This window comes from Schistocerca gregaria, chromosome 2 (assembly GCF_023897955.1).
Source record: "Schistocerca gregaria isolate iqSchGreg1 chromosome 2, iqSchGreg1.2, whole genome shotgun sequence".
Lineage (NCBI taxonomy): Eukaryota > Metazoa > Arthropoda > Insecta > Orthoptera > Acrididae > Schistocerca > Schistocerca gregaria.
In genome coordinates this window covers 1,050,901,158-1,050,928,106 of record NC_064921.1, presented here as the reverse complement: position 1 = coordinate 1,050,928,106, position 26,949 = coordinate 1,050,901,158, and the positions used below count along the sequence as shown (strand labels likewise).

Genomic DNA, 26,949 nt, shown 5'->3' with positions numbered 1-26,949 from the left:
CGCTCACGCCCCAACATCGTGCAGCCCGCCTCCAGTGGTGTCGCGACAGGCGTGAATGGAGGGACGAATGGAGACGTGTCGTCTTCAGCGATGAGAGTCGCTTCTGCCTTGGTGCCAATGATGGTCGTATGCGTGTTTGGCGCCGTGCAGGTGAGCGCCACAATCAGGACTGCAAACGACCGAGGCACACAGGGCCAACACCCGGCATCATGGTGTGGGGAGCGATCTCCTACACTGGCCGTACACTTCTGGTGATCGTCGAGGGGACACTGAATAGTGCACGGTACATCCAAACCGTCATCGAACCCATCGTTCTACCATTCCTAGACCGGCAAGGGAACTTGCTGTTCCAACAGGACAATGCACGTCCGCATGTATCCCGTGCCACCCAACGTGCTCTAGAAGGTGTAAGTCAACTACCCTGGCCAGCAAGATCTCCGGATCTGTCCCCCATTGAGCATGTTTGGGACTGGATGAAGCGTCGTCTCACGCGGTCTGCACGTCCAGCACGAATGCTGGTCCAATTGAGGTGCCAGGTGGAAATGGCATGGCAAGCCGTTCCACGGGACTACATCCAGCATCTCTACAATCGTCTTCATGGGAGAATAGCAGCCTGCATTGCTGCGAAAGGTGGATATACACTGTACTAGTGGCTACTTTGTGCATGCTCTGTTGCCTGTGTCTATGTGTCTGTGGTTCTGTCAGTGTGATCATGTGATGTATCTGACCCCAGGATTGTCTCAATAAAGTTTCCCCTTCCTGGGACAATGAATTCACGGTGTTCTTATTTCAATTTCCAGGAGTGTGTATCTGTATGTCTATGGCAATGCCAAATTAATTGTAATTGATCAATAATGAAAAAAGATTTTCAATTCCTTACTTTTTGACTTTTATTGTTTATTAATTTGTGTATTTTATTGTTATTTTTACTATCACGTTTAATGTTATCTGACTTACATTTCTTCCTTTACTACAGTGTTTCATTTACTTTGTCCATCTACAAAAATGTTAATAACATGTATAGTACTCAGGGTAGATGGAAATATTGCAACTAAATCACATAGCCCAGAATTAAAGAAGATATATATCACTTTATTTGTGCACATTGTTCAGTATCTGAAAGTACATCCTCTATAAACATTATCAGAGCAAACTGAAGTTTTCTCTCTGCATAATATGTTATATCTTGTCTGTTTCCCTAGTTATTTTAATTTTTAAATCCTCAAAAGAGTGAATCCAAAACTAAAATGTTTGGTAACATAGAGCAAAAAATGAAGACGAAACAGGAATTGTGACCTTAATTGCATTTTGTTGCTACTGCTTGTTTTAATTGTATTCTTTATTTATTTATTTACTGTATCCCTGTTTTGTTAATTTTCATAAGTCTCAAATCTCTCATTTTCCAACATGACTAGTTATTCTGTGGAACAGTGCACCAGTTGTTAGTAGTAGTAATTTATTTATAGAAGGATCATTTTCAATGATATAGAATCTGTCAGCTGAATACAAGGAAAACGTAAGTCATATATACAGACATGAATATACATTTGTGTTTAATGAGGAGATTGTTGGCAGTGGCTTGTAAAAGGAACCACCCTAACTTTTGTGTGAAGTGATTTAGGAAAACCACAGAATTCCAAAACCAAGAGAACATGAGCTCCCATCTTCCCAAGTCTGAGGCCAGAGCCTTAACAAATGCACTGCCTGATTTGGATACACTTAATATTCAGTTCTTATATGGTAGTACACACTAAGAACAACTTAGCTTAATAACAAGACAAAATAATTATTCACTGTTCATTTAGTCTCTCCATACTTTTCACTGCACACACTTGTAGATAACTTCAGGACTTTGATCATGCTGCTATGCCATGTTGCATTTCTATATCTTCTCTTCTGTCTGTTACTTAAACATTGTTCGGCCTTCTACATTGGCATGACTACCACCAAATTATCAATTAGGATGAATGGGCATTGGCAGAGGGTGTATATTGGCAACCCGCAATATGCTGTTGCAGAGCATGCTCTACAACATGACAATCACGACATCAGTGCCCGTTTCACCACACGCGCCATCTGGATTCTTCCCCCAGACACCAGTTTCTCAGAACTCCGCAGGTGGGAACTAGTACTACAACATGACCTTGGTTCTCGCCACCCACCTGGCCTTAATTTGCATTAATTTCTTCTGTCTCAGCGTTTCTTCACTGTAACTACTCTTTACTTCACTCTGTTTAAGTTTTTTACACCTTTCATTGTCTTACCCATCTATTTTTCACCACCACCCTCCAACCTCTGTTATGCACAACGCATGTAGCTTTCCACTATTATTAACTCATACATGATATTTAAGCAGTAATCTTTGTCTGCATATTACCCTTCTTCCACCTCTAAGCTCTCAGGTTTCCAAATCTCGTCCAATGCCATCCCCAACAATCGGTCTTTCCTTCTCATCGTGTGCAGTAAGTCTCCCTGATCCACAGTTCTGGGTGACTTTCCCAAAATCTACCCCTTTTCTTAGACCTCTCCATTCCTTTTCCTTCGCTCCTCTTCCTTCCCCTTCAACCCTTCTGCCTGAAAGCTTGCCAATTACAACCGTCTTTCATGTGTGTTCTGCCACTGCTTGGTGAGCAGATTGTTTATCTATCCAATTAAAGTATCGTTTCACTTCTTTTTGTGTGTCTGTGTGAATTAATATATGTATTGTTTTGTATTCAGTAATACCAAAGAACAAAGGCAAAACAAGTTTCAGAAAATGAGCAGAGGAAAATAGTTGTTTTGCTGTTTTGCCAGTATAAGCATTGCTTTTTATGTTATGTTTCCAGGTGATACGGCTGAGTAAGACTGCAGCTGGACAGACTGGTGCAGGTCAGATGGTAAATCTTCTTTCAAATGATGTCAGTCGCTTTGATATGGTACCCATGTTTATCCATTTTGTGTGGCTAACACCACTGCAGACAATTATTGCTGCTTGGTTCATATGGGAGGCTGTAGGATGGGCATCCATTATTGGAATAGTCGGAATTTTTCTTCAGACTGTCCCTGTACAGAGTGAGTATTATTGTTGTCATCTGCACTGTTTTTTTTTATCTGTGATATAACAATGGGAACTCAAATCTCAAGAAAATTTGTTTAAAAGAAGGGGATATACTTCAGACTATATTAAAAATACATAACTTCAATTTTCCTGTCAAAATAAAGATAGGAATAATGAAGACAGACATACAAACACATAATAACCTTTTTAGGAAATGGAATCTCATTTCTTATGTTAAATTAGTCATATTATTCCTCCCATGGTCCCAGAGTGCAGAGATCCTCAAGGATGAGGAACATGTCAGAAAAATAAAGACAGGCAATAAACATTTCAAAAGAGTTAATGTTCTTATGTTCCTCCCACATGTTCTCACTGAAACATATCTTAACTGTATGGAGTAAGTCAAAAATATTTAGCAGATTTTTCATTTATAAATTTATACAAAATTTAACACAAATACATAAATATATATTTACATGAAATCATTCCTAAGCTGTTGTAGCCAAGTGCTATAAAAAGACAGTTTACAGTAATTTCTTACACATATTGCACTATTGCACTGAAGAGATGTAGGAGTCAGTTTCAACATAGAAGAGATGTGTTCAAAAAAAGATTGAAGTACCATGTAAATTGGCAGAGTAAATTTGCTGCTCATACTGAGTGCACCTAGTGGTATGTGTAGGCAGCAAATTGCCATTACCTTTGTTTTACTATGACCATTAGTTGCCATGTTGCAGCTGCTGAAGTAGGTCATTGCACAAGTCTGCCTGACAGGAACAATGAATTACAGTCTGTAGTGACTTCTTTGTTGAATTTCTGAAGGATTCTGATAGGAAAAATGACCTGGAAACCTTACTTGGATCCTACAATTTGATCTCAATAATCACCTTTCCTGCACTGCTGGGTACAGACAGTAGGACCCTAATTGATAATGTTTCCTTTGGTGAACTTAAAGCAATAAAATAACTGTATCCACAGTAACAAATGCTCTCTCTTGTCATGACAGTCAGGATAGATAAGGTAACTAATCAGAATGGACATTAAACAACCATATAAAAAAAAAACAGAGAACTTGAGCGATTAAAGCATCTTGTGAAAGGAAAATGGAATGCATCTGTTGACAAGAACAAGTATAGATTCTGCAATAGTTGAACACTACAAAAACTACTCAAAATTGCTAGTAAAAGTTATTAAAAAATCAAGGAACATGTGGGCCTACATGATGTCAGAAATAAGAAAATTCAACCACAGATTAAGGCTGTATGAAATGTAGTGAAACAGGAGGCAGGACAGCCAGACACAAAACAAGATAACATCACTGTTGGACTGAATGGAAGGGGTATAAATGATGAGTCACAGGTTACAAATATATATAGTGCAAAGTATAGGAACAAACTCATCTGATTTTGATGGCATTTCCAATAAAGTACTAAAGATTTGTTCGAATATAATAAGCCCTGCCTTATCTGACATATGTAGTGCATCACTAACTCAAGACATTTTTCTGGAGAGACTGAAGTGTGCCATTTTCAACACTTTATTTAAGAAACGTGACGCGTGAGATGTCAGTAACTACTGATCTGTGTCACTGCTGACATCATTTTCCAAAATTTTTGGGGAAGATGAGGTATACAACCCCAGGTCAGGGGAGACTTACATCTACATCTACATCTACAGCCATACTCCGCAAGCCACCTGACAGTGTATGGTGGAGGGTACCCTGAGTACCTCTATTGGTTCTCCCTTCTAATCCAGTCTTGTATTGTTCGTGGAAAGAAGTATTGTCGGTGTGCTTCTGTGTGGGCTCTAATCTCTCTGATTTTATCCTCATGGTCTCTTTGCGAGATATACGTAGGAGGGAGCAATATTCTGCTTGACTCTTCAGTGAAGGTATGTTCTCAAAACTTTAACAAAAGCCCGTACCGAGCTGCTGAGCGTCTCTCCCGCAGAGTCTTCCACTGGAGTTTATCTATCATCTCCGTAACGCTTTCGCGATTACTAAATGATCCTGTAACAAAGTGCGCTGCTCTCCGTTGGATCTTCTCTATCACGTCTATCAACCCTATCTGGTACGGAGACCCACACTGTTGACCAGTATTCAAGCAGTGGGCGAACAAGCGTACTGTAACCTACTTCCTTTGTTTTCGGATTGCATTTCCTTACCCTCATCCCATCTGGTAAGTCTGCCCTGACACATGGATCTGGGTGACTTTTGTGAACTGTACCCCTTTTTCTAAATCTCTCCTGTCCTTTTCTTTCACCCCTCTTCCCTATCCTTCAACCCTTCTGCTGGAAGAAAGAGCCATTGGCTCAGAAAGCTTGCAAATCTAAAACCTTTTTTATGTGTATGTTCTCGTTTGCCACATGGTGAGTAGATTTTTTATCTATCCAATTACTTTCTATTGAGAATGCCATTTACATGTTCACTCACTATATTTTACAAGCATTAAATAATAAAATTGTGCCAGCTGGTATTTTTAGTGATCAGTCTAAGGCATTTAACTGTGTGACAATGGACAGTGTCATATCTGACCAAATATGTGGTGCTCATCCACAATCATCTTGCAGATATTTATTTAAGGAGTTGGCAGTTGTGACTGTTACTTCACAGTATATTTATCCCCTCCGTTGTAAATAAGCCATGCAGTTCAAAAGGAACAGTGATGAACATAATTACAATACTGGAAGGAAAAATTTCATTCATTACTCCACATTAAAATTGTATCTAGCACAAGAAGGGGTGCACTATTCTGCAACTAAAATTTTTGATAGCTTAGCCTGTGATATAAAATGTCTGACAGACACCAAAGTAAAATTTGAAAACAATCTGAAAAAGTTTCTCTTTGCCAACTTCCTTCTATTGTGTAGAACAGTATCTGTTCGAATGTGTAAAGAGTGGTGAGTAAAAATTACTAACTCAGCTCTGTATATTTTTTCTGTACAAGTGATTCATAGAACATAAACTAACTGAGGAGGACAGTATGAGTCACATGTAGTGCTGTGAGTGGCTTAAGTGCTTTGAACATGGCAGAATGTTATTCTACATTTGTTTATGACCCTCCATCCAAGATAACATCCTGAATCCTCCCTACCACTATTTTTTTAATTTAGTCACAAATTTCATTTGATCCCTATATGGCTATACTTTTGTTTATGTGCATTGACTAGGTACAAATTTCATTTGATTCCCATATGGTCATACTTTCATTAATACACACTGATATGCTGCTGAGTCAGATGCTTTTTGGATATCAAGGAATACTACATCTACAATATTACCATTGATCCATGGCTTTCAGGCAGTTGTATTGAGAAAAGTGAGAGTTGGATTTTGCATAACCAGTGTTTCAATTATCCAGGTTGGTTGGGATGAAGGAGGCCATTCTGTTGAAAGTGCATCAGTACATTTGAGCTCATAATAACTTCTATAATTCTACAACACATGGGTTTCAATAATATTGGATGGTAGTTTTGGGGATGATTCCTGCTCCCCTTCTTTGAAATGGGTGTAACCTGTGCTTCCTTTCAACTGCAGGGCTCATCTTGTTCTTTGAGCATCCTATGGTACATTATAGTTACAAATACTGGGTAACTCAACTGCAGATTCTGTATGGACTCTGACAGGGGTTCCATTAGGCCATGGCAACTTGTACAATTTCATTGACATAAAGTCAGGAGCATTTTTTAAAGCAGGTTGGTTTTATTCAGGATTCCAGTGCACCAAGTTATTTCGCACTCTTTGGCTACAAAGCCCTATTTAATCTTCTTTCAATGTGACAGCCTTACACCACCTTACAGAGAGGTCCTGTATGCTCGCATGGTACCAGTCTACTGATCGATGTCAGAGCCAATGTCTTGCTGCAACAATAACCTCCCCATCATCCATGTACTGCTTCCCACAGGGTATATCCTTCATTGTGCCAAAGACAGATGAAGTCAGAAGGTGTGAGATCGGGGCTGTAGGGTGGATGAGGAAGAACAGCCCAATAAAGTTTTGTGAGCTCCTCTCTGAAGAGTAGACTTGGTTGAGGCTTTACATGGGAAGTTCATTTACGTTTTTGTGGCAATGAACACACTGTAGTCATTTCTTCAATTTCCTGGGGGTAGCACAATACACCTCAGAGTTGCTCATAGCTCCATGAAGGAAGACATCAAACAGAATAACTCCTTCAGAGTCCCAGGAGACAATCACCAAGATTTAATCAGGTGAGGGTGCGGGTGTGAACCTTTTCTTCCGAGATAGTCCTTCATTGCTCTTTATGGTTCTCTGTTAGGCAGCAAGCACATCAGCTGGCTCACACCTTTGAGCACCCCAGCTAGTGGATGAGTGTGTCAGCACTACCAACAGAGATGTCCAGTTGAGCTGTAATGTGTTTCATTGCGATCCATCGAGTGAGAGTGTCTGGATGTTCTAACACTGCAGGAATCACAGCTGTGTGCAGCCAGCCAGCATGCAAGAGATTGGGCAGGTTTGCACGACCTTGTTGTGAAGATGGGAGATACCTCGCCCAATGACTCACTGTGCTTTTGGTGACTGTCGTGTATCCATAGACATTCAGCAACCACCTATGAAAATCTGTGATGCTCTGGTTTTCTGCCAAAAGAAACTCAATTACAGCTCTCTGCTTGGAATGCATCTCCATTACAGATGCCGTTCCGAAGGCTGTGTATGGCGCCACCACCTGTCGAAACTTCACAAAACTGTAGGGGCTGAAGCAGGAATATTCTGCAATCTCCCACTGCAAATTCTGCATTTTCATCTGAAATTGGCTGAGAAAAAACATTTTTAATTACTTATTGAACATGCCTCATAGTTGTGGTGTGAGAATCAAATTGTGCTTGTCCTCCTGGACACATCTTTATAAAGGAGCATGAGGATGTGGACTTCAACATCCCTAAATTTCGGAATACCTTCTTCATATGAGATGCTACTGTTTCTTCACCCAGTTTAATGAACATATGAATGCTCCTCTTTGTTTTAGTTGCCCTTTGTATTTTGATGATCACTGCTGCTGCAACTCCCTCATGGTTACCAAAAATCTCAAAGAGATCAAGTACATCTGTTGCCATTAGATTTTTTGTGTTTCTGTCATGAGTTTATGAGTGTGCATTCAAACTACCTGCCACAAGTAATTTTCAGAGAAAATATTTAGTGTTGTTTCACAGGATGTCTTGTTACACTAGCCACGTACGAAACTGTAGTTTTCCTAATCAGTTGTTCGATGATTAGTCTCCTCCAGTGATGACAGTGTGATTGGAAAAGATCTGCGTAAGGAAGCTTAAGTTTCTCCTAAATGTTTTGGTTATGTCTGAGGGCAAGTCTGATAGTTGTTGAAGGGATCTAATTAAAGTTTTGGGCCTGCACTTCATACTGTCCCTTGCTCAAACTATCTCGCATGCAGCTTCAATTTGTATCTCAGCTGGTTTGAGTTTCCATCTCCCATTAATGTATTCTTTAAACATACGTTTAGATTTACCTCAGAGATCTTACTGCTGACAATATGAGGATTTAGCCAGCTTTTTGTTACTAATATTATGTGCTGTTTGGAAGTGTTTCAGGCTTTGGCACTTTGATCTGCTTTTGCAGCATCACTAGAATTTTCATAGTCTCATCTGTGGGGATCATTTCTTTGGATCTTACACTAATACCTTCTACTTCCCTAGTGCTATCTTTATTCTGTGGGTTGAATGGGGAGTTGCCTAATCTAAAAAAGTCTCTTGTGCGTCCCACACAGCCACGTACCTGATTAGCAGCTCTGATATGTGGTGCACTGATTTTGTATTTGGGGGGACACTGTAGTTCTCAAACTTATCGTACAACAGTTACTCCTGACATCACGGTGTAGGGAGCCATCGGGTATGACTTGAGCCAGAGACTGTGAAGACACTGTGACATTCTAGGCAGGAACTTCCTAGACCTGTACTATAAGTCAGATTCAAGAGCCATGATCATTTCCAGAGAAAATGCTGCAGATTGTGAGATTCCTTTAAATTCTGTGAACAAGACTGATGTTCTCAACATTCTCTGTCAGTTGCTGGAATAATTCAAGTTTTAGCTTGGAACCTGGATGATAGGTATCATTCTTTCCAACATGTGCTACAAATTGCTGTTGGTCCAACCTGTTCCCTCAATGGCTGCTGGAACAAACTCTTCAACAATTCATATAAATTTATTCTACATAGCTTATGAGTTATAAATAACTAAGATACTTTGAGAAACTTATGGCTGTTTCAGGATAACACCAGAAGTACAAGGTACTTGTAAAGCCTGTGAAAAATTTCAAAAAATTGATACAGATAAATGGACGGGAACAATGCAACAAATTATACAATGTGAAAACTGCAAATTGTCAGAGTTTTTTACAATGTTTATATATTTTATTTCTATGTGTCTAGTCTTTATCATGCTGTTTATATATTTTATTTCTATGTGTCTAGTCTTTATCATGCGCTGTAAATCTAATACGTACTCTATTTCTGCCCATACCTGACCTAGAATATCAGGAGTGACAGTAAGAACAATTGCTGTAATGCTGCGCCGCAAGTCTTTGAGGTTCTGCCGTACTGGTGGAGCATACACACTACCATTTATGTAACCGCACGAGAAAAAATTATGAGACGTCAAGTCTGGTGACTGTGTCAGCCTGGTCAACAGCAGCAGTGTGGCCTATCCAGCAACGTGACAACATCTCATTCACATAACCTCATTCACAATTGTGAAAATGTGGAGCAATAATATTTTACTGGAAGATTGAAACCCTGCTAACAGTTTCAAATTGTGACATGACACAACTGCAGCAAGTTGAAGTAGGTGATACCATTGACAGTTCTCTCAGCAAAGAAGGAAGGATCCTAGAATTTCTGTACCAATTTATTATGCTGTTGTAAACTGGATGTATCTTATAGAACTTGACAAGGAAAACTCTGTGTTCACTCCCTGCTGATTGGCAATGTGCAAATTGTAGCACACAAAATGCACTCTCTGCCTGATTCACAGCCATTTTCAGCAGCTGCAGTTGGTGGTGCCCCTGTTGCCGTTTCCAAACTAACTTGTTGACATCATGTCCAAAAAAACTTTCAGAGTTTGTTTTTCACAGACTGTATTGTTTGTTACATTACGTTTAGCCATTTACAAATACCAATTTTTTAAATGGACTTTATAATTATGATGTATTTGTGTTGTCACCAACTTCTAGTCTAAATTCCCTAAAACAGTATCAGGTATTACTAAATGTTCAGTTTTGTAATGCTGCTACCAACAGAAAGAAAGCCATCAAATAATTCATTTAAATCTTTACAGGTTATATGAGTCAGCTGACATCAAAATTTCGTCTTCAAATAGCTGTGCGGACAGATTACAGAGTTCGTATAATGACTGAAATAGTGTCTGGGATACAAGTAATTAAAATGTATGCTTGGGAGAAACCCTTTGAAAAAGTTGTTGAAATAGCTCGAAGGTAAATAAAATGAAATAATTATTTAGTATAATTTTAAACCAATATTTATTATAGTGTTTTTTTTTCACACACCGATTAATATTACTATAAATGTACTGTACTTTAATTTCTGCTCTCATAACACAAACTTATTGTGGTATAGATACATTTTCTGTAAACAGAGACATAATAATGAGAGTAAGATGTCTTAAATGGAAAATATGTGGCAGTTGGAAATACAGATTATCATTCCCCATTACTTAGAAGACATAGCTAATGCAGAAGCAATGATAAATGAATCAAAAATATCTCGATAGCAAAACATAAGTAAGAAAAGGGACAGAATCAGTGGTTGAAAGGTTGCCAATGAAAACAATATAGGACGGGCAGAATAAATGATCAAATGTAGATGATAATCCAGTATGTAAAAAGGACCATAGTGGACAGAAATACTTGCACAACATGTTTTTCAGATCCCCACTGTTAAGGATGTTGAATGATTCAAGACGAATCACAGTAGAATAAGACAACTATTAGTGACTGCACCTCAATCTAAAGTAACAACAGTGGTTGATGTTAGTGTGGGCACATCATTAATGAGGTGCTTAATGAATTATCAACAAACATTTTAATTAAACTTCTTTGTAAATAGAAGATGCACTACCATGAAAATATCATGTATCAGGAGATTTAGGGAGTAGAGAAAATGTAGCAGAGAAAAAATTGTATAGGAGAACATGTAAAGTACCAAGATTTGAGCCAGAATAACAAAATGAAAATATTGATAAGTTTTGGTTTTGTATTGCTTGATATTGTTTCAGTCTTGTAATGTTCAATACATGTTTTCTGATGAAGCACATGATACATTTGAGATTATACAGCAACAAAAATTTTCAGAATGAGATTTTCACTCTGCAGCGGAGTGTGCGCTGATATGAAACTTCCTGGCAGATTAAAACTGTGTGCCCGACCGAGACTCGAACTCGGGACCTTTGCCTTTCGCGGGCAAGTGCTCTACCATCTGAGCTACCGAAGCACGACTCACGCCCGGTACTCACAGCTTTACTTCTGCCAGTATCCGTCTCCTACCTTCCAAACTTTACAGAAGCTCTCCTGCGAACCTTGCAGAACTAGCACTCCTGAAAGAAAGGATATTGCGGAGACATGGCTTAGCCACAGCCTGGGGGATGTTTCCAGAATGAGATTTTCACTCTGCAGCGGAGTGTGCGCTGATATGAAACTTCCTGGCAGATTAAAACTGTGTGCCCGACCGAGACTCGAACTCGGGACCTTTGCCTTTCGCGGGCAAGTGCTCTACCATCTGAGCTACCGAAGCACGACTCATGCCCGGTACTCACAGCTTTACTTCTGCCAGTATCCGTCTCCTACCTTCCAAACTTTACAGAAGCTCTCCTGCGAACCTTGCAGAACCAGCACTCCTGAAAGAAAGGATATTGCGGAGACATGGCTTAGCCACAGCCTGGGGGATGTTTCCAGAATGAGATTTTCATTCTGCAGTGGAGTGTGCACTGATATGAAACTTCCTGGCAGATTAAAACTGTGTGCCCGACCGAGACTCGAACTCGGGACCTTTGCCTTTCGCGGGCAAGTGCTCTACCATCTGAGCTACCGAAGCACGACTCACGCCCGGTACTCACAGCTTTTCATATCAGCGCACTCTCCGCTGCAGAGTGAAAATCTCATTCTGGAAACATCCCCCAGGCTGTGGCTAAGCCATGTCTCCGCAATATCCTTTCTTTCAGGAGTGCTAGTTCTGCAAGGTTCGCAGGAGAGCTTCTGTAAAGTTTGGAAGGTAGGAGACGGATACTGGCAGAAGTAAAGCTGTGAGTACCGGGCGTGAGTCGTGCTTCGGTAGCTCAGATGGTAGAGCACTTGCCCGCGAAAGGCAAAGGTCCCGAGTTCGAGTCTCGGTCGGGCACACAGTTTTAATCTGCCAGGAAGTTTCAACAAAAATTTTGTTTACTGTTTATAATTAACATGAACATGAAATTCCCTAGCAGATTAAAACTGTATGCTGGAATGAGAATTGAACTCGAACCTTTGCCTTTCATGGGCTAATGCTCTACTGAGTGAACCACCGAAGCATGACTCACAACTCATCGTCACAGCTTAACTCCTGCCAGTACCTCATCTTGAACTTAACAGAAGTTCTCCTGCAAAACTTACAACACTAACACTCCTGGAAGAAAGGATATTGTGGAGACATGGCTTAGCCACAGCCTGGGCAATTGCCTCTGCAACATTCTTTCCTCCAGGAGTGCTAGTCTTGCAAGCTTTGCTGGAGAACTTCTTTGAAGTTTGGAAGATAGGAAATGAGTTACTGGTCGAAGTAAAGCTGTGAGGACAAGTTGTCAGTCGTCCTTGGGTAGCTCAGTCGGCATTGCACTGGCCTGTGAAAGGCAAAGGTCCAGAGTGCAAGTCTTGGTCTGGCATACAGTTTTAATCTGCCAGAAAGTGGTATATCCGTGCACACTCCACTGCAGAGTGAAAATTTCGTTCTGGGAACATGAACTTTCTTGTTAGTCACAACATATAAACATTATATTCTTCTAGGCTAGTCATCACTTTGATTTCACATTCAAATATAGAAGAATAAGTGAGGATGTAATTTTGAAATTAAACATATGTCAAAAATACTGTAACTTCCCATTATTTCATTTGTTGTAGTCATAGAAAGTATCATGTAAAGTTACAGAATTATGAAATTTTACTCAAGTTGTCCAAGACGACAATTTGTTATTCATTAATTACATATTGACGTTTTGGTTAAGGAAATGTAGTTGGCTTCACAGAAAACACTTTTATGTACTGAAATACTCCATAGCATTGTTATGTAAACAAATCTTATTACAAAAATTTGGTTAAAAACAAAAAAATTTGAAAATAGATTGTCAACTGTCAGTTCAAAAGATTTTCATCATCCTCTTATCAGCAATCATTTTATTTGGTTAAAAATGCATTTGTGTAAAAATAATCAGTTTTAATAGACATTCTGGAACATTTCAGCATAAAATTGTAATTACTTAAAATAACTACTGCATAGTACAACAAACCTGTGTTAGTATAATATTATATTTAAACTCAGTGAGGCTGACGAAGTTTAAAAAAAAAAAAATGTGACAGATGTAATACAAGACAAAATAAATCACTGCTGATGATGTTTACCAGTGATATCAATGCACATTTGGTGTAAGTATGTTTATTAAAAAACAGAAGATTACTACTGTAAAATTAAATTATATACTTTAAAAAAATTATAGACAGTGACATTCCTCTCCAGCTGTTGATATCATGGTAACCTTCATATGTAACGTGTGTGACATGAAATGAAATGTCATGGGTTGAGAGGGTACTTAATGTTATTTCAATGATTACAGTATCAAGTAAAATTTTCAAATAACTTGGCAGTATGAGCCCACTTATCAGTATGATGTTGCAACCCCTCTGTCCCGGATGCATGCATTATTCAATTGGCATAAAATCCTCTCGCGATGCAAGCCAGCACCCCACTGCTGCAACTTTTCCTTGATATCCCAGATATTGGCACTGGAACTGAGTTGACATCTGAGCTGGTGCCACACATTCTACACTGGATAGATGTGGGGATCTTGCTGGCTATGGGAGTACCTCATCATTAGACAGACACTTCATAGAGACATGTGCCATGTGTGGATGGGCATTGTCCTATTGAAAAATGGCACCATGATACTGTCACATGAGAGGTAACACACAAAGATCCAGGATGTCTTTGATGTATCATTGTGCCATAAGATTTCCCTCAGTCATTACCAACAATGACTTGAAGTCATACCCGATGGCTCCCCAAACCGTGATGTCAGGAGTAACACAGCTATGCATCTACAAAACCTGGAAGAATGACACATCTCCCAAGAACACCACTTTACTCCTGTAGATGGTCATTCGTGGTAGTGCAGAACTGCAATTTGTTGCTGAACACAGTGCAGTGCCATTCATCAGCAGTCCACGCTTCCTGGTCAGCCCAATTACAAACACAGCCTTTTGTGTTGTTGTGTTAATGGCAGCCTGTACAGGAGCTGGTAATTCTCTAGCCTGGCTATTCCTAGCCTCTGACCAATGGTGCAAGATGACACAGAATGTTGCAGAGGTTTCATTACTTATCTTTGGATGACAGGCACAGTCATGGAGGGATTGCAGTGTGCTCGGTTCACAATGTGGCGATCCTCCCTTGTGGTGGTCAGATGTGGTTGACCAAAAATTAATGAAGAGTATTCCTGCTCTCACATTTTCATTTATCCCTACACAGCTCCTGTTATACCAATGGGTACCTCACAGTGAGACTCCTTTCAAACTCCGTCAGGTGCTGGTAAAGCTGTTGTACGTGAGTACATGGCATCTCTATGTCTTTCACAGTGAGCACTCAACATCAGGCACTTTTCATGCCACTTATATGCCTTATTAAGCCTGGTAAAAACACTAACACAGTCTGACAGCATTTCTACACATCTCAGGGAATTGCAACTCTTTATCATTTACATACCAACCAGTTGTGTGTACATGTACAAAGTTACATTGACATCTGGCCATATCTTCTAGGTGCTTCACTTTTTTGGTCAGTCAGTGTATATATCTATTAAAATAAGTTCCCATTCATATGAATCCATTTCTTATACTTCTTTGAATACTAAATGTGGACTTTTCCCAGTTGCTTTAAAAATTTAATTATTACATGGTCCTTTCCCTGTGATTTGATATATTTCAACATTTCTGATTTACTTTAATTTCTTTTGATAGTCGGAGGTTAAGGTTTTTGTATAGTCTCATAGATGTTTGAAAATTTTAAGTTGTTTCTGGACACGACTAATTCTACATATTCTGACATCCTGGGAAAGTAATGAGTGTGGCTAAAACTGTTATACCTGACAAGAGCAAATAGATGTGATGCTACTGGAAATTTACAATAACTGATAAATAAGTTGTCATTTGAAATCAATTTGTTGCCATGTAAGCACCTGAGGGAGAGGACAAAAACTGAAATCTTTATAGGCCCCATTTGCAAAAATAGTGGTTCGGTTGAGCACTGTTGCTGTAAGCCCTTATAGAAGCACTTTGCCTAATGTACAATCAGTAAATAGTTTACGAAAGCACATAAATAAATGAACAGATTATTAAATAAACCAGATAAGAAAGGAATCAGGATAATGATGTAGCTCAACCCCAGAATCAAAGTTCAGTATCAGTTAATTCAGATCAAATGCAAGCTACTTTGAGTGGTAGCCTTCCACAGGTGTATATTATAACACAGTGAAGCAATAAGATATGAAATAACTGACCTAGCAGAACAATCAGAACATTTGCAGAGAATGTAGAATTTGAGCCAAAGACATTGTGTGGTGCACCAAACCAATCAAACTGAATAAAATTCCTGAAGTTCAGTAAGTTTAAATTTCAGTCACTGATATATGTACTATCACTCACTGTTCAAACATTTTCTAAGTCTCAAACTGTTACACTGAATAAAATACTAAGTCCTGATTAGATGCACATAGAAATATTCCTATCACTGAACTGTTTACTTATTGTATGGTTACAACAACAAATATTAAGAAATACACATATTTTACAACGATTAATGGAAAATCTCATATTAAGATGTGAAACAAATACTAACGAAGAGATAGAAGGGCTGGCCAATACTTACCTCACCTCAGTACAGCCGACAGATTCACAAAATAGAACAGAAAATTTACATTTCGGAACTTTGTTCCTTCATCAGGGAGGAGAGAGGGGGGAAAAAGGGAAGAAGGGAAAGTGGGAGGAGAGCCAAATATATTCTATATTTGTCTTCCCTCTGACAATCATGCCTCCATCCTTGCTACCGTCCCTGTTTACCTTTCCCTGTTGCTTCATAACCTGGGTTGTGAGTAACTGAATCCACTTTCCCTTCTTTCCTTTTTTCCCCTCTCTCCTCCCTGATGAAGGAACAAAGTTCTGCAAGCTAGGAATGTAGTAAATTTTCTGTTCTGTTTTTTGAATCTATCAGCTGTACTGAGCTGAGGTAAGTACTGGCCAGTCCCTCTACATATTTTACAATATTATACACTTAAGGCTTCAGGTGCAATGCTAATATGTGTTAAATTCTGAAAATCAGTAATTTGATAATACTAAAGGAGAACAAACTACCTATAAAATTAAAAAACATACATTTAATCAGCAGTTAACATGTAGTGAATGGATCCAACTGATAGCTGAGGGAGTGTCATTAATAAAGTCATTGAATGCTTCCGGATACTTTGTCAGAGGGCAGCTTCTGACAATATGCTTGGTTTGTTCTTGGGTCCCACAAACATAGGCTGGAGAGTTTTGGAATCCTCAGATATTAGGACCAATACTGTTCCTGATATACATCAATGACTTTCCGAGTAGTGTTACTCATGGTGAAAAAATTCTCTGTGCTGATGACAGCAATATTATAGTCACTGAGGAAACAGGAGAACTCCTTGCCGAGAAAGCAAATGTAACTCTCAAGGAAGTTTATGATTGGTCAATAAGCAATAAAGTGACATTGAACATAAAGAAAACCAATGCCATGAATTTCAGTTTGAAGAGGAAAAATGACAATGTTAAATTAAACGTAGATGGTACCTCTATAGACTGTGTAACAAATGCAAAATTTCTAGGAATGAACATTGATTCTCAGCTGAAGTGGTGTGAACATACAAAGGTACTTGCAAACGGAATGTCATCAGCATGTTATGCCCATAGAATCTTGTCATCAGTGTGTAACATGCAGTGTCTTTTAGTTACGTATTATTCATATGTACACTCAATTCTTAGATATGGCATTTTTTTGGACGAACAAATGCACAAAATATGAACACAATTTTCAAACTCCAGAAAAGAGCCATAAGAATAATAACCAAAAATACTAATCAAGCTCATTGTAAAGATCTGTTCAAAACACTGGGGATTTTAACTGCTCTATGTGACTATATTTACCAGTCAGTTATACACATCAAAAATAATGTTAGTAATTACTGCATAAACAGCTCTGTCCATGACCATGCAACAAGAGACAGACTCAATTTATATTTACCAAGAAAAAGTAAACATAAAACTCAAAACAGCATTTTCTACCAAGGAATAAAACTGTATAATAAATTACCAAAAGAGTTTAAAGAAATTGAAAATATACACTTATTTAAAAAGGCAGCTAAAAAGTACCTGTTATGCTATACATTTTATACATTTAAGGATCAGTTAGATAAAGCAGAGTATTGGTTTTATAAAAAAAATGTTATACAAATAAATAATAATAATAATAATAATAATTATTATTATTATTATTATTATAAAACAACCAACATTCCACATAACACCTTCCATTTATGATTTTTTTCCTTCTTGTTTTCCTCTCTAGAAATACTTTCCCCCAAGCTTTGCATAACACAATACTAACACCTCTTACTCTTTTTCCTCTTTCTGAGCTGAACATCTCACTCATTCTGGAGGGATGCTGACTCAGTTTTTCAGGATAGCAAATGGGAAGTTATGGTACAGAAAATGGCCCAGAGATCACCAGTGTGTGTGTGTGTGTGTGTGTGTGTGTGTGTGTGTGTGTGTGTGTGTAGTGAGTGAAATATTATGAAACAATGTGTGAATAGTGTGTGCAGTGACTGATAGTGAGATATGCGTGAACAGTGTGGCATTACATTATTAAATAAGTTATTTGTAAAAGAAATATTGTATACCAGGAGTAAATCTAATGATTGTCTCTAACTAGAAGTCTGTAAATATATGTGTATACAGATTAGCTTATTTTAAATACTTTGACATGTCCTATATCCTTGTAAAAAGAGATATATGGATGAATAAAGCTACTACTACTACTACTACTACTACTACTACTACTACTACTACTTGTGCATCAGAGCAGTGCACTTGGTGTGACTGATTCTTATGCTGTTCAATCTTGTCCACTCACTTCTCTTCAGTTGAAATCCTGGTGCACTGGCTGATGGATGTTGAACACCTATATTTTTTATTGTTGCAGCACTCCATCTCTTGCACCCTTTAATGTCAAACTTCTATCAACTGAGATAATTAGAGTGGAAATAGTGTCTAATCCTCTGTTGATTAAAGCTATTGGTGTGCAATTCTGTCATTTGACTATCACATAAACACTCAGTGACCATTCAAACCTAACCAACAATCTTACCCAACCAGACATGAACATCAAAAGACACTAAACCATGCTCTGCCTACCTATCTACATCTGTCATACAGTGGACAGCTAGAATCAACTGGTCATTGTGAAGTTTGGCTCCCTTTCTCTTTGAGTACAAGTTTTACAATTTTACACATTTCAAACATTTATAACATCCAAGTTTAGACAATTTGCAGACAGATACTATTTCATTACTCCTTAAAAATTGTAGAATAATCAGCTGTGATTTATGTTTTATACATTCCAAAACAGAACGACATGTGCCAGTCAAACCCATAATTTTATTCAGCTTGCCACTTCCATACAATGCTACTCAAACATCTATCTTACAGATATTGACCTATAAAGATTCTTGTTAAACATCAACAAGTAGGAATAACAGGATAAATTGTTTCTGCTGATGTTAATCTGTTTTGTATCTGTGAAGAACTCATTATTTGGGCACTCTATTAACATCTGTTAAATAAATCATTTATAACAATTAAGCTGTCTGTCCTGTATTATCATAAACATGGTCATTTTATAGCTGACTTCAAGATCAGTCCAAGGTGTGACATAGGCATATGTAGCATTTCTGTAGCTCTTGTTACTATTTGTTATAAACATTTTTATGTGTAAATGTTAATAGCCTTGTTAATATTAGTTGTATAATTATGGTAATAATTTTATTGAATTTGTCTCTTTATGGCAATTTCAACACTGTCATTAGATTTTCTGTAGCATGTCTGGATGTGGTTTTCTCTTTTTAGGGAATCAGGGTTGCCAAAGGCTCTGGAAATCACACATTATCAGGGAATTTCAGACACATCAAGGAAATCAGGAAAATATTAGGGAAATTTGAAGAAACACTGGAAAAATCTGGTTTTGGCCTCATTAGATAAATGCCCCCCCCCCCATGAACCATGGACCTTGCCGTTGGTGGGGAGGCTTGCGTGCCTCAGTGATACAGATAGCCGTACCGTAGGTGCAACCACAACAGAGGGGAATCTGTTGAGAGGCCAGACAAATGTGTGGTTCCTGAAGAGGGGCAGCAGCCTTTTCAGTAGTTGCAGGGGCAACATTCTGGATGATTGACTGATCTGGCCTTGTAACAATAACCAAAACAGCCTTGCTGTGCTGGTACTGCGAACGGCTGAAAGCAAGGGGAAACTACAGCCGTAATTTTTCCCGAGGGCGTGCAGCTTTACTGTATGATTAAATGATGATGGCATCCTCTTGGGTAAAATATTCCGTAGGTAAAATAGTCCCCCATTCGGATCTCCGGGCGGGGACTACTCAAGAGGATGTCGTTATCAGGAGAAAGAAAACTGGCGTTCTGTGGGTCAGAGCGTGGAATGTCAGATCCCTTAATCGGGCAGGTAGGTTAGAAAATTTAAAAAGGGAAATGGATATGTTAAAGTTAGATATAGTGGGAATTAGTGAAGTTCGGTGGCAGGAGGAACAAGACTTCTGGTCAGGTGACTACAGGGTTATAAACACAAAATCAAATAGGGGTAATGCAGGAGTAGGATTAATAATGAATAGGAAAATAGGAGTGTGGGTAAGCTAGTACAAACAACATAGTGAACGCATTATTGTGGCCAAGATAGATACGAAGCCCACACCTACTACAGTAGTACAAATTTATATGCCAACTAGCTCTGCAGATGACGAAGAAATTGAAGAAATGTATGATCAAATAAAACAAAATATTCAGATAGTGAAGGGTGACGAAAATTTAATAGTCATGGGTGACTGGAATTCGGTAGTAGGAAAAGGGAGAGAAGGAAACATAGTAGGTGAATATGGATTGGGGCTAAGAAATGAAAGAGGAAGCCGCCTGGTAGAATTTTGCACAGAGCACAACTTAATCACAGGTAACACTTGGTTCAAGAATCATAAAAGAAGGCTGTATACATGGAAGAAGCCTGGAGATACTGACAGGTTTCAGATATTATATAATGGTACGACAGAGATTTAGGAACCAGGTTTTAAATTGTAAGACATTTCCAGGGGCAGATGTGGACTCTTGAACACAATCTGTTGGTTATGACCTGTAGATTAAAACTGAAGAAACTGCAAAAAGGTGGGAATTTAAAGAGATGGGACCTGGATAAACTAAAAGAACCAGAGCTTGTACGGAGTGTCTAGGAGAGCATAAGGGAGCAATTGACAGGAATGGGGGAAAGAAATACAATAGAAGAAGAATGGGTAGCTTTGAGGCATGAAGTAGTGAAGGCAGCAGAGGATCAAGTAGGTAAAAAGACGAGGGCTAGTAGAAATCCTTGGGTAACAGAAGAAATATTGAATTTAATTGATGAAAGGAGAAAATATAAAAATGCAGTAAATGAAGCAGGCAAAAAGGAATACAAACGTCTCAAAAGTGACATCGATAGGAAGTGCAAAATGGCTAAGCAGGGATGGCTAGAGGACAAATGTAAGGATGTAGAAGCTTATCTCACTAGGGGTAAGATAGATACTGCCTACAGGAAAATTAAAGAGACCTTTGGAGAAAAGAGGACCACTTGTATGAATATTAAGAGCTCAGATGGAAACCCAGTTCTAACCAAAGAAGGGAAAGCAGAAAGATGGAAGAAGTATATAGAGTGTCTATACAAGGGCGATGTACTTGAGGACAATATTATGGAAATGGAAGAGGATGTAGATGAAGATAAAATGGGAGATACGATACTGCATGAAGAGTTTGACAGAGCACTTAAAGACCTGAGTCGAAACAAGGCCCCTGGAGTAGACAACATTCCATTGGAACTACTGACGGCCTTGGGAGAGCCAGTCCTGACATAACTCTACCATCTGGTGAGCAAGATGTATGAGACAGGCGAAATACCCTCAGACTTCAAGAAGAATATAATAATTCCAATCCCAAAGAAAGCAGGTGTTGACAGATGTGAAAATTACCGAACTATCAGTTTAATACGTCACAGCTGCAAAATACTAGCGCGAATTCTTTACAGATGAATGGAAAAACTAGTAGAAGCCGACCTCGGAGAAGATCAGTTTGGATTCCGTAGAAATACTGGAACACGTGAGACAATACTGACCTTACGACTTATCTTAGAAGACAGATTAAGGAAAGGCAGACCTACGTTTCTAGCATTTGTAGACTTGGAGAAAGCTTTTGACAATGTTGACTGGAATACTCTCTTTCAAATTCTGAAGGTGGCAGGGGCAAAATACAGGGAGCGAAAGGCTATTTACAATTTGTACAGAAACCAAATGGCAGTTATAAGAGTCGAGGGACATGAAAGGGAAGCAGTGGTTGGGAAGGTAGTGAAACAGGGCTGTAGTCTATCCCCGATGTTATTCAATCTGTATATTGAGCAAGCAGTGAAGGAAACAAAAGAAAAATTCGGAGTAGGTATTAAAGTCCATGGAGAAGAAATAAAAATTTGAGGTTCGCCGATGACATCGTAATTCTGTCAGAGACAGCAAAGGACTTGGAAGAGCAGTTGAACGGAATGGATAGTGTCTTGAAAGGAGGATATAAGATGACCATCAACAAAAGCAAAACGAGGATAATGGAATGTAGTCGAATAAAGTCGGGTGATTCTGAGGGAATTAGATTAGGAAATGAGACACTTAAAGTAGTAAAGGAGTTTTGCTATTTGGGGAGCAAAATAACTGATGATGGTCGAAGTAGAGAGGATATGAAATGTAGACTGGCAATGGCAAGGAAAGCGTTTCTGAAGAAGAGAAGTTTGTTAACATTGAGTATAGATTTAAGTGTCAGGAAGTCATTTCTGAAAGTATTTGTATGGAGTGTAGCCATGTATGGAAGTGAAACATGGACGATAAATAGTTTGGACAAGAAGAGAATAGAAGCTTTCGAAATGTGGTGCTACAGAAGAATGCTGAAGATTAGATGGGTAGATCACATAACTAATGAGGAAGTATTGAATCGGATTGGGGAGAAGAGAAGTTTGTGGCACAGCTTGACCAGAAGAAGGGATCGATTGGTAGGACATGTTCTGAGGCATCAAGGGATCACCAATTTAGTATTGGAGGGCAGCGTGGAGGGTAAAAATCGTAGAGGGAGTTGCTACATATCCTCATTATTTATTCTTAGGGTATTTGAACAAGTTATCTGTGGCATGAATTGATCACTGTGGTCTCATTTCATCAACAAGTCTGTGGCTCGTGAATAGCTGGCCACACTAGTGGATTTACATGATTAGCCAAAGCCACAGGCTGTTTCTGTGGGTATCTGTAACTGATTGGGCCTGCCGATCCGAAGCCATTCAGTTCTCACTAATGTACAGGCCCTGCCTGTCGAATCTAGTCTCTCTAACCTGCCCACAGGCCAGGTCTGTTTGTGTGTGGTGTAATGCAGTGGATTTTCGTGGTCTGTCCATTGACTCAAGACTGCAGTGCTCTTCAGCAGGCCAGAGGCCATGGGCGATGGATTTCAGGAATTTCCACTGTCTCAGTGCATGTATGTTTGCATAGTGTGGCATTTCATAGACATTTTATTTGTTCTAGTACATTTTGGCATTTCAGAAGTAGTTTATATATTAAAAAGTATAGACGATAAAAAGAAGAAAGTTGTCTCAGTTGCTGGCAGTTTGTATGCTTTGTACTCATATATTTCTCGAAAGAAAAATCACAAAATACCTGTAAAACAATAGATATAACACTGTGGGTAATAACTGACAATAACAAACATAGTAGAACCATCATTTTATTGGTCCTAATGTGTTGGTTTACAAAATTCTTCCCTGCTTGACACACTTATTTCAAGAGGCCTACTTTTTATCTCAGGTTATTTCTGAAATCAGTGAAGATATTTTACATCTGTCTTGCGACCCAAGGAAATGTGTATTTTTGTCACCAAATGTGTTTTGTTCTGTTGAAATAAAATATCAGTGGTCTTAATGAAACACACATACCATTTGGCATTCTTTCTACATTGAAAAATAGTTCATTATGAAAAATGTTGATGTTAGTACCTAAGATTTTTGCTCACATCAGGAAATGTCATCTGCTGGCAAGGTTTTTTTTTTATGCTTTAAATATTTCCTCATTTGCACTGCTGTTCTTGTACCATACCTCCAAAGACAGATATCCAACTTACATACTTAGGTCTTAAGTTACCCTTGAGATCTCAAAATTTGTTGGGGGAAAAATGCTGAAATTTGTCTGGAAATCAGGGAATTTAACCTGGGGAAAGTTGTGACAACTTTGTGAATATTTGACGCTGTTAGTTTCAGCACAGTCACACTTTGGAATTATTTACTCAACATTAAGAAGCATGCTGTGATACAGTGTACCTAACCGACATGGAACTTCCAAGTTGCATCATCTTGGTGGGCCTGCTGGATACCTAACCCACTTCCTCCCACGGCTTACTGGAATGATTTGAACCTCTAGACGGTTCCCACTTAGCTGCATGGCTCAGCCAATACACTGCAACTTACCAGCCACATATCACTCAGTCAAACTTGCTGTTTTTGAATACTTTGTATGTAGCAGACACACCGCTTGTAATTTCACAACACCATATCCCCACTAAGTGCTACGTCTTTTACTTCTTGTCCAATCCTCACATACCCCCCCCCCCCCCCCAAAATAAAAAATAAAAAAAGGTGTTTGAGTAAGAACTGCAACTGTTGTAGTGTATCAGAAGCTTGTTTAGTAACAATCTTCAAGATTTAGTCATAAAACAGAACCTTGCCAGATGTTATAAAGTTAACAATCAGGTCTTTGAAGAAGGGACAAAGGAGAGTTTTCAGAATATCATACTGCCTTTTCTCGCATTAAGGGGACATAGCATTTGGTCAGGAGGTAGATCACTAACACAACACAAGCAGACAGGAAACCCAGTTTGTTGACATTTTCTGGATTTCCATAAAAAATATTGTTGCTCATACATTTTTGTGCCCTGTGTGTCTGCCTAGTTTGCCTGTGTGGTAGAGCCAACATATGTTTTGAGTAGTTTCAATGTTTTCCTTGCTTTTAGCATAATAGTCATAAAGTAGATTCTGTTAACACTGACAACCATTGAACTTGCAGAAAAGAGGTAAAAGTTCTCAAAGGAGCTTCATACCTTAGAGGTGTGCAGTCAGCATTTGGTGTCTTTACTGAAAGAACTTCCTTATATGTTACATTGGTGGCCTATGCACTTCTTGGCAATACTGTCACAGCTGATAAGGTATGAGCAATGGTGATTGAGAATGACTAGTTAGAATAAATAGATGCCTTGTGTAAGAATTATGTGATGAATTTTGCACTGTGTTTTTACAGGTATTCCCACTGGCTCAGTTCTTCAACATTATTCAGTTCTCAATGGCCATTGCTTTTCCTGCAGCAGTTCAGTCTTACGCTGAAGCAAAAGTGTCCATGCAGCGGTTAGAGGTAAATACTCATGACATACTTTCTCTTTCTTGTTTTGTACTGTTTTCCATCAGGTATCTCGAAATCTACATGAATCTCATCTTGTGAATTCTTTGAAACACCAGAATTCATATTTTATTTACCAGATATATACAGATATCGCTGTCATGCTGTTGTTGAGCCTACATTGTATAACATGGTGTTCATGACTGTGACACCCAGAATTATAGTTAAATCAACTAAAGAATGCTCTCTGTACACGTTTTTTGCATCTCATTCCAGTATATTATTATTTTTAACCATATATTAAATGATTTTTTTCCAATTTACTTTTAATGATTTTGAAACATAGTGGTAAGTCAAATGTTACCTTAACATAAGAACAACTCCATGACATCATCAAAAATAGGACTTGAGCTGAAAACCAGTTATGGATGGAAGAAATCTAAATGTGAAAGAAAGTATCTGGATATTGTCAGTAGAAAGAATAAATGAAATGAAATGATCATACGGCATTTATTGGCCGGAATATCCCCTTCGGGGTTCAGCCGCTGTATTGCAAGTTCTTTTAGTTGACGTCACTTCAGTGATTTGCATGTCAATGATGATGAAAATGATGATGAAGGACACACAACCCCCAGTCCCCTGCCGGGAATCGAACCCTAGCTCCCCTTGTGTGGTAGCCAGTAAAACTACAGCTGCGCTATGGAGGCGGACTAAAGAATAAAAAGAATAAAGATAACTATTCACTGAATAGTTCATGTTGACTAGTAGGCAGGTAAAAAGAAATAAATTAAAAAAAGAGATTTTTTAATTTGTAGATTAGTTTTTGGCCAGTGTTTTTCTTCAACATTCACAGATACACATACATGTACATTTACATTGTATTGAACACTGCAGGGGGAGGTGGAGCAGGGGAGAGGAACAAGAAAGAGATGAGGGAACATGATGAAATAGGATGTGTGAGTTAAGGGGAAAGGTTGGGGAAAGAGGTGTCAGTGTGAGTGGGAGGAAGGTGGGAGGAAAGGGGGGTGGGGGGGCTAGAGCAGAATAATACAGAGGAAGAAAGAGAACATGAAGAGAATAGCAAAGGTACATATTAGTATACAGATGAATTTAACTAAAGTAAAACGATGAGGAGCTCTTGGAAAAGGGAAGAGGAGGGAGAAATGTAAGGGAGAAGAACAGGAAGAAAGGTGGAAGTGCGTTTAGGGCAAATACTAGCAAAGACCCAGGCCAGCAATATTACTAAATCGAATTATGTGTCGTAGGGACAATTTCCAGCTATTTGATTCAGTGAACAGGGGAGAGTGGGAGGATCCATGTAGACTGTGTAGTGGCCCCAAAATTGAGCATGTAATGCACAGCTGAATGCTTTGTTCTTGGCCACAGTTCGATAATGCTCATTCATTTTTGTGGACTGCTAACTGATGGTAAGGCTTGGGACAGGTATTGCAGTTGGGTCTTTCTCATTGATATTTGTGTATTTATTCTTTGCCTGTGGACTCTTAACTGATAATTTTCAGCTGAGAGTGTTGGATGTGTCTTACCACTTTATCTGCAGCAGATGTAAAATCTGTGTTTTGACTGTCCTTATCATTTTAAACTACACCAAGGCTTAATTGCAATGAAGATAGAATCAGTGTACAATAATATAAAACAGAATCACATTTTACAGACACTTGAAAGGTTATTATACGAGGGTGGTTTGAAAAGATCTCGGGATAGAATAGAAAAAAAGTACTTACATCTCTGAAACTTATTTATTTTTCAGTGTAGTCTCATTGTAGTTTAATTCACTTGGCCCAACCATGTTCCAGTGCCTTCTTACCACCTTGAAAATGAGATTCCTCCAGGACTGCAAAACAGTTCTCAACTCTGGCAATAAGTTCTTCGTTTGAAGTGAATCTTTGTCCAAC

The 26,949-nt window shown here is 38.8% G+C and overlaps 1 protein-coding gene across 1 annotated transcript in view; it reads left to right on the top strand.

The window, feature by feature from the left end:
• The window catches only part of LOC126335571 (ATP-binding cassette sub-family C member 4-like), a 309,710-nt gene that overhangs the window by 146,139 nt on the left and 136,622 nt on the right, over window positions 1-26,949 (top strand). Inside the window, exons 6-9 of the mRNA XM_049999000.1 lie at window positions 2,826-3,051; window positions 10,338-10,494; window positions 24,710-24,848; window positions 24,941-25,051. Coding sequence (XP_049854957.1) covers window positions 2,826-3,051; window positions 10,338-10,494; window positions 24,710-24,848; window positions 24,941-25,051 — 633 coding nt within the window. The remainder of the gene's footprint in view (window positions 1-2,825; window positions 3,052-10,337; window positions 10,495-24,709; window positions 24,849-24,940; window positions 25,052-26,949) is intronic.